The 12,566-nt window shown below is 44.7% G+C and overlaps 1 protein-coding gene across 3 annotated transcripts in view; it reads right to left on the bottom strand.

Moving 5' to 3' along the window:
• The window catches only part of RALBP1 (ralA binding protein 1), a 52,881-nt gene that overhangs the window by 22,466 nt on the left and 17,849 nt on the right, over positions 1-12,566 (bottom strand). For all 3 annotated transcript variants that reach the window (XM_040432931.1, XM_040432933.1, XM_040432932.1), the window contains exons 3-4: positions 2,872-3,315; positions 1,318-1,667 (exon numbers count right to left, since the gene is read on the bottom strand). In XM_040432931.1, the coding sequence (XP_040288865.1) occupies positions 1,318-1,667; positions 2,872-3,315 (794 nt within the window). The remainder of the gene's footprint in view (positions 1-1,317; positions 1,668-2,871; positions 3,316-12,566) is intronic.

Raw genomic sequence — 12,566 nt, 5'->3', positions numbered from 1 at the left:
CCACTGATGGGGGGGAGGGGGATGACGACCCTGTGGCCACTGCCACCAATGATTAATACTGGGGAGGGAGGGAGGGGGGGTGGGTGGGTTTTAGTTACTAGAGGGGGCTGATAAGAGGGAGGGGCTGGGGGCACATGAGTGGCTGGGGGGCACATGAGTGGCTGGCTGCCATGGTCAGCTCCCTGCTGTTGTGTGCACAAAGCACAGAGCAGCAGGGAGAGTGTAAAGTCCTATTTACCCTAATAGAGCTCTATTAGGGTGAATATGACAAGGGTTCTAGCCCTTAAGGAGGCTAATAGTTATGAAATTAAACTTATTTTTATTTTTTTACTTTTTAACACCCCCTTCAAATATAGAAAACAATATATCGCAAATGCTTAAAATTATATTGCAATATAGATTTTAGGCCATATCGCCCACCCCTAGGTGCAGGTATACGCAACTTTCACAGAGACCTCTTTCTAAGGGCTATAACAGTGATTTATCGCTGCTAGATCTTCGATCTTGGTCTTGTTTTAAAGCCGAGCTATTACACAGCCCGAGATCTAGCCATCAATAGCAAGGACATACAAGGAACGTCTTTGACTACCGAATTGCCACCCTGCAGGGACGTGTGAAATATGTTCTTGGCAGGGAAAGGGTTAAAGACCATATGCCAGCAGGATCAACCCCATCAAACCAGATATGCCTGGTAGGGCTGCTCTAGCTAATTAAAACCGTACCTTTCTTCCCCTAATCTGTTGAGGCATTTAAAAGAAACCAAGGGCAGGCTCTAGCCACTCAGTGCATCTTATCTACTCCCACCCAGGACTCTACTCTATGGGCCAGAACGAAGAGTTGCATTGTATGAGCAGCTCTTATTGTGGCAGACTCAAGCCTTCGGCATTGTGACTGCAAGGGAAAGGTCTGGCTGGTCATGGCTTCCTGTGCCAGAAGAATGCGCCACGGGGCAACTAGTCAACAACAGAACACTAGATGAACTGAACAGAGACCCATGGATTATCATAAACTTCCTCGATACATAGAAACATAGAATGTGTCGGCAGATAAGAACCATTTGGCCCATCTAGTCTGCCCAATATACTGAGTACTATGGATAGCCCCTGGCCCCATCTTATGCCTATCCCATGCATGCTTAAACTCCTTCACTGTATTTGCAGCTGCCACTTCTGCAGGATACACAAGTCTAACCTGTTTCATCAATACTATGGAGCTGTGTCATGATCATGAACTGTACCAGCTGAAATGCCGTTTGAGAAAAATCAGTAATCCCTCTGTCCAAACAATGTCAACCTCTAGTAAATCTGTCAAATGTACCTGAACGGTTGGGCTCAGCACGATCGAAATATTCTGTATGTTCATTTTAGTTTCAAGTTCTTTCTCTATGACATGGTCCATGTGCACAATCAGCCATGATATCAAGTAAAGGTTGCAGTTTGGCAGCTCCTTTAAAAGACGCTGACATTCCTGCAGCCTCTCGGCCTCGGTGCCCTTGCCACAGGCATCTTCAAATTTAGGCATTAATTCTTTGGTGAGGACGTTCTCAGGTAGCTCACGCAAGTATTGCTTCAGTAGGCTGGCAACTGTGTAAGGCTCATAGTCATCAAGGTTTGGAGACTCTTCGCGGTCATACGCTGCTTTCAGCTCATCCACCTTTGACTTTATTCCTGATGAAAAAATAATAATTATTGATGGCAAAGAAATGTTACAATTCGGAAACGAATGTGCCTCCCATAAAGTGCCAACGACAGTGTGGTGTGGACATGAAATCGAGCCACAATAATCACCCTCCGTTTTTTGCCCTGTAAAATGAATCCATAAAAGAACTGAATAAAACTAAGTATGGCGTCAGTCATGTGACCCTCACACGCTATGTGACCTCTGTGCAGTGTTGGTATATTGGTGATCCAACCTCAGGCTAGATCATCAATATCAGATTGGTGGGGGTCTGACTCCCGGTACCAGCTGCTTCCTCTTCACGGTTTACTGCACGCCGTCTAGCTTGGAGTGGCGGTGCAGTGCTGCAAGTTAGATGGCGTGCAGGTAAATAGTGAAGAGGAAGCATCACTTCCTAGAGTGCCTGGGCCTCCGCAGACAGTCAGACTCCCAGAAAACCCCTGAGCAGAACAGGAAATGTAATCACTCACTACCTTAAAGAGGACCTTTCATCAGTTTTGACATAGGCTAATTAGGGTATTACACCTTGCAAGGCGGCCACCACTGATGTCATGGGTGTATTTTTCTTTTTTTCAAAAGCCCCCTTTTTTTCCCCGCTGTGGCCCCCCGATCGTTTGGCGTGCTGCATTATAATGAGCTGTAAACTCGCAATGGGGAGGAGACGCAGTCTTCTGCTGTGGGTGTCTCCTTCTCCCTGGCTGTGAGCGCGATCCAATCAGAGCAAACCGATCACAGCCAGGGAGAAGGAGACGCCCACAGCGGAAGACTGCGTCTCCTCCCCATTGCGAGTTTACAGCTCATTAAAATACAGCACGCCAAATCATCGGGGGGTGGGGGGGGGGTGCTGCTTTTGAAGAAAAGAAAACACCCATGGCATCAGTGGGGGCCGTCCTACAAGGTAATACCATAAATAGCCTATGTCAAAACTGATGAAAGGTCCTCTTAAATGGATTTGGCACAGAATACATTTAAAAAAAATCCAATTCCAATTTTTTATGTACACCAAGACATTTTTCTATATTTTTCTGCTAGTATTCTTGTTAGTAACGAAATGTGTGGAGAGTTACGATAGAGAAACTTGTTTTTTTTTGTCAGAATGCATCCCAGTGCATTTGGGCAAATCAATAAAAGTCATATCCTTATAAATCGCTAAAGCAAACAGCAATGAAATCCTAGTGATCCGACCAGTTTTACCTGACACTCTGTAGATGCCTTCACATTTCATGCCATGCAGCTCAATAAAATCAATGCATTCCCGGAATACTGCTGGCAGCCGGATCCCATCACACATCATGGTTCTCTCTGCAGCTGCAGCCAGCGGGATCCCGAATACTGGCCTCAGCCTGGGCACATCTACAGGTGGTGGCTCTGGCTCTGGCGTGGGCTTCTTTTTTTTCTTTTTCTCTTTCCATTGCTTGACTACATCTGCAGCAGTTAAATCCTTGGACTTCTTGTCCTTGTGCTTGTCTTCTTTGTGCTTCTCTTCTTTAGGTTTCTCCTTTATTTTAAAATCTTTCTCCTTCTTCTTAGAAAAACTGGGCTTCTTGAATACATGGATTCCCTTGGACCTCTTCATCTTGGACGGGCTCTCTGCTTCATCACCGGAACTGTCTTCTTGGAAGGCAGCATAGCCTTCGGCTGGGGAAGAAAGTTTGAAGTTATAGCCTTGAATAGATTTGGTCACTATACCTTTTCTTTACTTTATAGTTGGAGGTTTTATTAAAATTAGAACATTCTGTGATCTTTAGACATGCGTTCCTACTATACTGCTCCTCTGGTCTATCCTAGGGATCCCTATGTCCATTATTGAGAACACCTATATAACATATACCAGATAAGCTATATTAATAAATGGCTTAAATTTGGAATGCAAAAAATAAATTGTAATAAATTAAAGCCTCAGGTCACACTGACCAGTAAGCTGTTTTCATCGGTGGTGGTGGGTGATCAGGATGCCCCATGAATGAATATGCTATGAATACAATGCATAACCAAACACACTGAGCGTCATGAATCAAAATTGTGTAAAAGAAAAACTGGCCTGGAAAGCGTAGTCTACTACAATACCCTGTGCAGAGGCATCCCGCAACGAAAGGGTAAACGTTTAGTCTGCAGAAGATCCTATAGGCAACATATGGTACACAGTGGCATACGTTGTGGGGGCGTTACATTCCGTACAAATGAGGAAACAAGGTTTGATCCCCATCTAATGCTTCCTACACTTTACATCATGTACCTTTCTAATAGGTCAGAGAATATACATTTTTGTGGGAGTGCTTCTTTAACATTTAACCAGAAAAAAAAAAAAGGAGGCAATAGGTGTCACCAAATAAATCTCTGCACAATGATTAGAGTGACATGAGCCGTAGCCGTGATGCAGATCATACCTGAAACTGACAAATCATTCACGTAAAGGGGTTGTCTCACTCCAGCGAGTGGCATTTATCATGTAGAGAAAGTTAATACAAGGCACTTACTAATGTATTTGCTGACTTGATTCATTTTTCAATCATGTTGCGAGGGGTTACGACTAGTGTTGAGCGAAGCAAGCTTCGGATGCTTCACCCGAAGTCATTTCGTTCAAAACTTCGGATTAATGCTGTACGGAGATTCGTCTCCGTACAGTATTAGAATGTACGGGCTCCGATGAGCCGAAGTAAGCTATTCCCGAAGTCGCGCGTGACTTCGTTGAATAAATTTGGTTTTCCACTTTGGTTTTCAACTACCGAAGTTATTCAACGAAGTCACGCGCAACTTCGTGAATAACTTACTTCGGCTCATCGGAGCCTATACATTTTAATACTGTGAGGAGACTGATCTCCATACAGTATTATTCCGAAGTTTTGAATGAAGCTACTACGGATGACGCATCCGAAGCTCGCTTCGCTCAACACTAGTTAACAACCTCCCTGCAATCCATCAGCAGTGGCCGTGCTTGCACATAGAGAAAAAAGCACCAGCCTCTCTGGTGGCCGGGACTGAGAATGCACATAGGCACGCAGGCGCAGCAGCTCCCACGCCGGCCACCTTGTATCTGCACTTCAATCGTGGCCGTAACCCCTTGAAACGAGCAGTGTATATTGTGATGGAAAAAATGAATCCAGCCAGCAAAGGAGGGAATATGGATAATCAGAATACATTAGTAAGTGCCTTGTATTCACTTTCTCTACATGATAAATGCCACTTGCTGAAGTGAGACAACCCCTTTAATGGGTGGTAATATGGAGGAAATACAGGATCCTAATTGCAATTTATGAAGTACTGTGATAAGGCAAAAGAGCCTGCTGGATCCACTGGAGAAGAATACATTGAGAAACAGGAAGTTCCCCAAGTTGTTTCTTATACATAATATTTGGCAAAGAATGAAATCTCTTTTAGGAACAGAAAAGTCTAATTATATATTTAAATCCCCCCAATATAAAAGCCAAGAAAGTGCGCAGTGGAAAAGTTGTGGGGTTACGCGGCTTATACAATTGTATGATCATCAGGGGGTGGTATCTTTTTCCCAACTGCAAAAGGAATATGGAGCCCTAGTAATATGTGGATAAGGTATTTACCATTGAAATATTCATTGATAAAGGAACGATTGGGACGGAAACCCCCTTTTCTTTTGCTAGAAGAAATTAGACCACTTTTTGCCAATGATAAATATAGGTGGGCTCTATCAAAAATACATGTTAGACAAAAGCTACTTATGGATAACCTTCAAGTAAAAGAGAAAAGGACGAGGCGATGGGTCTCATTGATGATTGGGCCTGGAGTCGAATGAAGGCATCGGCCATGAATAACTCTCCTTCAGTTTGTTGAGGAATTCTGCAATATTCAGTGTTAACTGAATTCCACAAGTTTATGTCCTAAATGTAAAATGTTTCCTGGAAAAAATTCATCTAGGTTTCCCTGGATCCGGCACCACCAAGCGCTCTCCCTATAGAAGTGAATAGGAGCGCACACAACTCCCATTCATTTCTATGGGGCCGACGGAATTAGCCGAGCCCGCGCTAGGCTATTTTTGGCTGCCCCATAGAAATGATTGGAGAGCAGCCACATATGCACGGTGCGCCCTCGGGGACTCTGATGGCTGCGTTTACAACACCTATCAGACAATGGGGGCATATCCTGGCAATATGCCCCCATTGTCTGAGATGGGAAAGCCCCTTTAAGTTATAAAATAGCATTCCAGGATTAATAGATTGCGATGGGAAAGTACATCTGACAATGACTTTGGAAAAAATGTATTATACGGAAAAAAAACTAAACAAATATAATTATTATAGGCAGATATGGGGACCAATAGCGCAAATGTTTAAGACTGTCAAAATCATCATAAAGAGGGAAAAATTATTTGTGTTTTTTTTTCTCTTTTCCAGGACCTTGGGGGTGGGGACAGGGTGGATTTGATTTAAATCAAACTGATTTTTAGAATAACAACTTTTCATATTAGTTTGATTAGGTTGATTCTGCATTCATAGGTTTGTAGAAGTTAGGATTAAGGTATTTTTCTTAGTTCTGTTCATGTTATAACATTTTTGCTGTGAAGAGGCATGTGATCTCTGCTGAGTCAAATTGTGTTTTGAGAACTGCAAAAGTAAACCAAGCATCTGTGATAATATCTTGTAGGCAGAGAAACTGCCCAATAATCTTACAAAACCTCTGGAAGAGCATGACATTGTGAATGGATTAATTAAATTTATTTTGCAAAAAAATTAAACATATACAGCCTTATTCTACATAATTAAAAAACTAATCTTTATTTCATGATGGAATAACCTTTGGATGGTAATATATTTTCCTCAAAAAGCATTTTATATAAAAAAAAAAAATCAGATTTAAAAAAAAAAAAAAATATTCAGATTTTTTAGATTTTCTTTTTTCAAAATCATTGATTTTTATCCACCCTGGGTGGGGATTAAGAAGGTACAGGCTGTTCAGGTACAAGGCTGCCCCTCTCCTTCTCCAGACCAGGACTCCATCTGGATGAAAGAAGGTGCACCCTCGCCTCTCATTAGGCTACGTTCACGTCAATGTTTTTTTAATTCAGGTTATGAGATCCGGCACAGGACCTCAAAACCTGAATAAAACGCTTCCATTTCATTTAATACATCCGGATACATCCGTTTTGGCTGGATCCGGTTGTATTAAATTGAAACTAAACAACCCGGATCTGGCATTAAAATCATTGTAAGTCAATGGGTGCCGGATCAGTTTTTTCGATAACGAAGAAAAAACTAATCCAGTTTGCTCATTTTCGCAGACCGGACACAAAACCGCAGCTTGCTGGAAACCAGAAAACACTGATGTGAAAGTAGCCTTACACAGACACCAGCTCTTGGGATAGTCAGTAGCAGTGAGCTGACTTTTTCTTTAGGTGGCAATGAAATCCCACCTTTTTCCAAGAACACACAGATATACAGTATATCTGGCTGAATAGAAGTTTACTATATATACACTACAATTTTAAATTTTAAAGGGACATCATCATGAACAGTAATTCTCTCCCTGCTATGGGTTACAAGTTACCACAGGCTACCGTGGTCACATGCCACTGCCACAAGGTGTATTAGGCCCCTTTCACACGGGCGAGTATTCCGCGCGGATGCGATGCGCGAGTTGACCGCATTGCACCCGCACTGAATTCCGACCCATTCATTTCTATGGGGCTGTTCACATGAGCGGTGATTTTCACGCATCACTTGCGCGTTGCGTGAAAATCGCAGCATGCTCTATATTCTGCGTTTTTCATGCAACGCAGGCCCCATAGAAGTGAATGAGGTTGCGTCAAAATCGCAAGCATCCGCAAGCAAGTGTGGATGCGGTGCGATTTTCATGCACGGTTGCTAGGAGACCCGATCATTATTACTTTCCCTTATAACATGGTTATAAGGGAAAATAATAGCATTCTGAATACAGAATGCATAGTAAAATAGCGCTGGAGGGGTTAAAAAAATAAAATAATTGAACTCACCTTAATCCACTTGATCGCGAAGCCCGGCATCTCCTTCTGTCTTCATCTTAGCTGTGCAGCAACAGGACCTGTGGTGACGTCACTCCGGTCATCACATGATCCATCACCATGGTAAAAGATCATGTGATGACCGGAGTGACGTCACCACAGGTCCTGTTGCTGCACAGCTAAGATGAAGACAGAAGGAGAAGCCGGGCTTCACGATCAAGTGGATTAAGGAGAGTTAAAAAAAAAAATATTTAACCCCTCCAGCGCTATTTTACTATGCATTCTGTATTCAGAATGCTATTATTTTCCCTTATAACTATGTTATAAGGGAAAATAATACAATCTACAGAACACCTAACCCAAGCCCGAACTTCTGTGTAGAAGTTCGGGTTTGGGTACCAAACATGCGCGATTTTTCTCACGCGAGTGCAAAACGCATTACAATGTTTTGCACTCGCGCGGAAAAATTGCGCGTGTTTTCGCAACGCACCCGCACCTTTTCCCGCAACGCCCGTGTGAAAAATGGTATTACTTACCGGTAATTTGATTTTACAGAGCCCATGACAGCACCACCGGAGAGAGGAGGATCCGCCCCACAGAGACAGGAAACCTGCAGAATAAAACGGGCGGGCATACTCCTCCTCGTCAGTGAGTTTTCCAAGTATCGGAGGAAGGCCGCCACATGAATTAGACATGCATTTTGTATACAGGGAACATATTATATATATTCTTTTTTTTTTTTTTTTTATAAAATTAATTTATTTTTATTTTATTTTTTTCTCTGCACACCAGTGTAATAAAGAAGAACCACCAGGGAGGGAAACCCAGGGTGCTGTCATGGGCTCTGTAAAATCAAATTACCGGTAAGTAATACCATTTTTTCCTATCGCCCATGACAGCACCACCGGAGATTTACTAGAGTAATCCATAAGGGTGGGAAGTAGAAAGAAGAACCCCTTTACCAAAGGAAGGATCACCAGAAGAGTTCAAGTCCAACCTATAGTGCCTAAAAAAGGTCAAAGGGGAAGACCAGGTCGCTGCCTCACAAATTTTCTCCATTGGAACAGAAGACCTCTCAGCCCAGGAGGCAGCCACTGCCCTGGTTGAGTGGGCCCTTAGGCCCCCCGGGGGAGACAACCCCGATGAAAGGTAGGATAAGGAGATGGCTGACACGACCCACCGAGATATAGAACTCTTTGAGGCAGCAGAACCTTTGTTTCTCCCTTGAAACTGTAAGAAGAGTGAGGAAGATTTTCGCCAGGAAGAGGTAGAGGACAGATAGGCCAAAAGGGCTCTCTTGACATCCAGACAGTGGAGAGATTCTTCTTCCTCAGAGGAAGGATTTTGACAGAGAGTGGGAAGAAAAAATCTCCTGAGAGCGGTGGAATTTGGAGGCGACTTTTGGAAGAAAAGCCGGGTCAGGACGGATGATAACTTTGTCCTCTAAAATCAAGGTATACGGAGGGTTGATGGAGATGGCCTGGATCTCCCCAATCCTCCGAGCAGAAGTCAAGGCTATCAGAACGGATAGCTTTAGGGTAAGGTGCTTAATCGAAATAGAATCAATGGGCTCAAAGGGAGGCCCAGACAAAGCTTTTAATACCACCTCTAGACTCCAGGGGGGGGCTTTTGGAACTACCACCAGGGAAGACCTCTCCGCAGCCCTAAAAAACCTGGCAACCCAAGGGCTACTAGCTATGTTCTGATTAAACAGAATCGACAGGGCAGAGACCTGAACTCTCAGGGTACTGACTGATAGACCCATTTCTAAACCTTTCTGGAGAAACTCAAGAATAGAAAGCAAGGGAGCAACCCTAGGTAGGCTTCTTAACTGGATCTGGGCAAAATTTAAGAATTTATGCCAAACTCTGCTATAGATCTTTATAGTAACCTCCTTTTTACTTTTTAGCAGGGTAGAAACCAAGGCATTAGAGAACCCTTCCTTCTCTAATAACCACCTTTCAAAATCCAGGCCGTTAAATGTAGGCTGTCTACAGCTGGATGTCTCACTGGTCCCTGGCTCAGAAGGCCCCGGACCGTCGGAAGCACCCAGGGATCGGCGATAGACATGGTTCGGAGTCCCGTGAACCAGGACCTCCTGGGCCAGAAGGGCGCGATCAGGATTACTGTGGCCCGCTCTTCCCTGATTTTCCGTAAAACTCGGGGAATCAGGGGAAGAGGGGAAAAGGCATAAGCCAGGCGGAAATTCCACTCCTGTGTCAGGGCGTCTATCCCACAGGGGGATCCCGCTCTGCTTAGGGAATAGAACCTGGCCACCTTCTTGTTTGAATACGTGGCAAACAAGTCAATTTCGGGAACTCCCCAGAGATTTACTATCTTCTGGAAAACAATGGGGTCTAGGGACCATTCCCCCTGGGACAGGGTATGGCGGCTCAGAAAATCTGCCTGTCTGTTCTCTACCCCTCTGATGTGGACTGCTGAAATCGAGGTGCATATTCTTTCTGCTAGACTCAGAGTGACATAGGCTTCCTCCATAAGAGCCCTGCATCTTGTCCCTCCCTGCCTGTTCAAATAGGAGACTACAGTCCTGTTGTCCGAAAGGATCCTTAGGTCCTTCCCTTTTATCTTCGGAAGGGAGGCCCTCATCGCAAGGCCGACTGCCATTAATTCTTTCAGGTTGGAGGACTCTACTTTTTGTAGGGGGTCCCAACGACCCTGGAAGGAGGTTCCTTGAATGTGGGCACCCCACCCCCACGGGCTTGCATCTGTAGTCAGGCACACCAATCTTCCTGTTTTCCACGGGATCCCCTGGACGAGATTTTCCGTATCCAGCCACCATGATAGTTTCTGTAAGGTCTGACTGAGATCTCCATTTTCGCATTCAAGGACCGGCTTTCCTTCCAAGCAGACAGGATTTCCCACTGTAAGGCTCTGGAGTGCAGCTGAGCCCACCTTACTCCCGGAATACAGGATGTGAGGGAGCCGAGGACCGACATTGCTGTTCTTACTGAAGTAACCGGTCTCCGGGTTAGATCCTGGATCTTGTTCTGGATAACTACTACCTTGCTTGTAGGTAAAAGGGTTTTTTGGAGAGAAGAGTCCAGTATTAGGCCTAAAAAGGTCTGCCTCCTCGATGGACGGGGTCTTGACTTCTCCTCGTTTATTATCCACCCTAACCTGTTCAGAATAACCCGGATCTCTGATACTGCCCAGATGCATGCTTCTTCTGTCTGACCTACTATTAAGAAGTCGTCCAGGTAAGGGACGAAGAGAATGTCCCTTTTCCCTTATGTGGGCTGCTACTTCCGCCACTAGTTTTGTAAACACCCTTGGGGCCATGGAAAGGCCAAAGGGTAGAGCCTGGAATTGGAAATGCTCCAGTTGACCTTTCAACTGGATGGCCACCCTTAAAAACCTCTGGTGTTCTATTGAAATGGGGACGTGGTAGTATGCGTCTTTTAAATCGAGAACGGCCATGAAGCATAATGGATAAAGAAGATTGATTGTTGATCGTATTGTTTCCATTTTGAATCTTTTGGGCTGAATGAACTGATTTAATCTTTTCAGATTTATAATGGTCCTGAAAGAACCGTCTGGTTTTTTTACCAAAAAAAGTGGAGAGTAGAATCCTCTGCCTACTTCTTCCTTTAATACTGGGATCAAGACCGATTTCTCTATTAAATTCAGCACTTCTGCCTGTATCACTGATTTCCCTAGGACTGAAGGGGGGACTATGGTTGGAAGGAATCGGGCCGGAGGGGACTGAAGGAATTCCAACTTGAACCCTTGGCTGACTGTATCTAAAACCCACGGACTTAGGGAAATTTTCTTCCACTCCGTTAAGAAGCCCTTCAGCCTGCCACCAACCGGAATCCTGGCGTCATTGTTGTTCAGGCTTTCTCTTGTCTGCGGAGGACTGGTTAAAGAAAAAATTTCTATTTTTCCTCTGACCTCTGAATCGGTCCTCCCTAGTTCTCCTATCCTGTTCCTGGCTACCCCTAAAGGGACGAAAGGACCGACTAAACCTATTTTTGCTAGAAAAGGATCCTTGAAACCCCGGAAACTTTTTCTTCCTGTCTGCCGCTTTATCTAGCAGGTCGTCCAGACTTGGACCGAAAAGGTATTCCCCTTCACATGGAACACCACAAAGCTTGGATTTAGAAGACATGTCTCCAGACCAGCCCTTCAGCCAAAGAGATCTCCGTGCAGAATTTGACAAAGCCGCTGATCTGGCCGCCAATCTAACTGAGTCGGCTGAGGCATCTGCCAGAAAGTCTGCTGCCTTCCTAATTGTAGGGAGGGAGGCTAATATCTCTTCACGGGGGCATCTATTTTTTAATTGGGATTCAAGCTCATCCAACCATACAATAAGAGACCGGGCCGTGCAGGTGGAGGCTATACTAGGCCTAAAGGAAGAGGTAGATGCCTCCCAGGCCCCTTTCAGAAAGGCATCCGCCTTTTTATCCAGCGGGTCTTTCAAGATTCCCGTGTCGTCAAATGGTAGGGCCGTTTTCCTGGAAACTTTGGATATAGCCACATCTATCCTAGGTGCCTTATCCCAAGACGCAGAATCTTCCTCCTTAAAAGGATATTTACGCTTGAGACTCCTGGAAATAAATACCCTCCTATTGGGTTTTTTCCATTCTCCTTTAATCAGAGCTGATACATTCCTATGCACTGGAAAGGTACCATGCTGCCGGGACTCCAACCCCCCGAACATAATATCCTGAACTGAGCGGGGCTCCCGAATTTCTTCTATGCCCATAGTCGAGCGAATAGCCTTAAGGAGTTTCTCGGTGTCCTCAACCGGAAAACAGGGTCTCCCCCCTATTTCTTCTTCCCCTGACGAGTCCTGTGACGAGATATCAGAAGGACCACATACTGAAGAAGGGATCTCACCCTCGTCTGACGATGGGGGTTCTCTGGAAGGTGCTCTGGTTTTAGGTTTCTGCCATTTCTGGGCTACCTGGGATGCATT

The sequence above is a fragment of the Bufo bufo genome, chromosome 5, assembly GCF_905171765.1.
Source record: "Bufo bufo chromosome 5, aBufBuf1.1, whole genome shotgun sequence".
NCBI lineage: Eukaryota > Metazoa > Chordata > Amphibia > Anura > Bufonidae > Bufo > Bufo bufo.
Note: the sequence above shows the minus strand (reverse complement) of the source record. Positions and strands in the feature narration are given on the sequence as shown.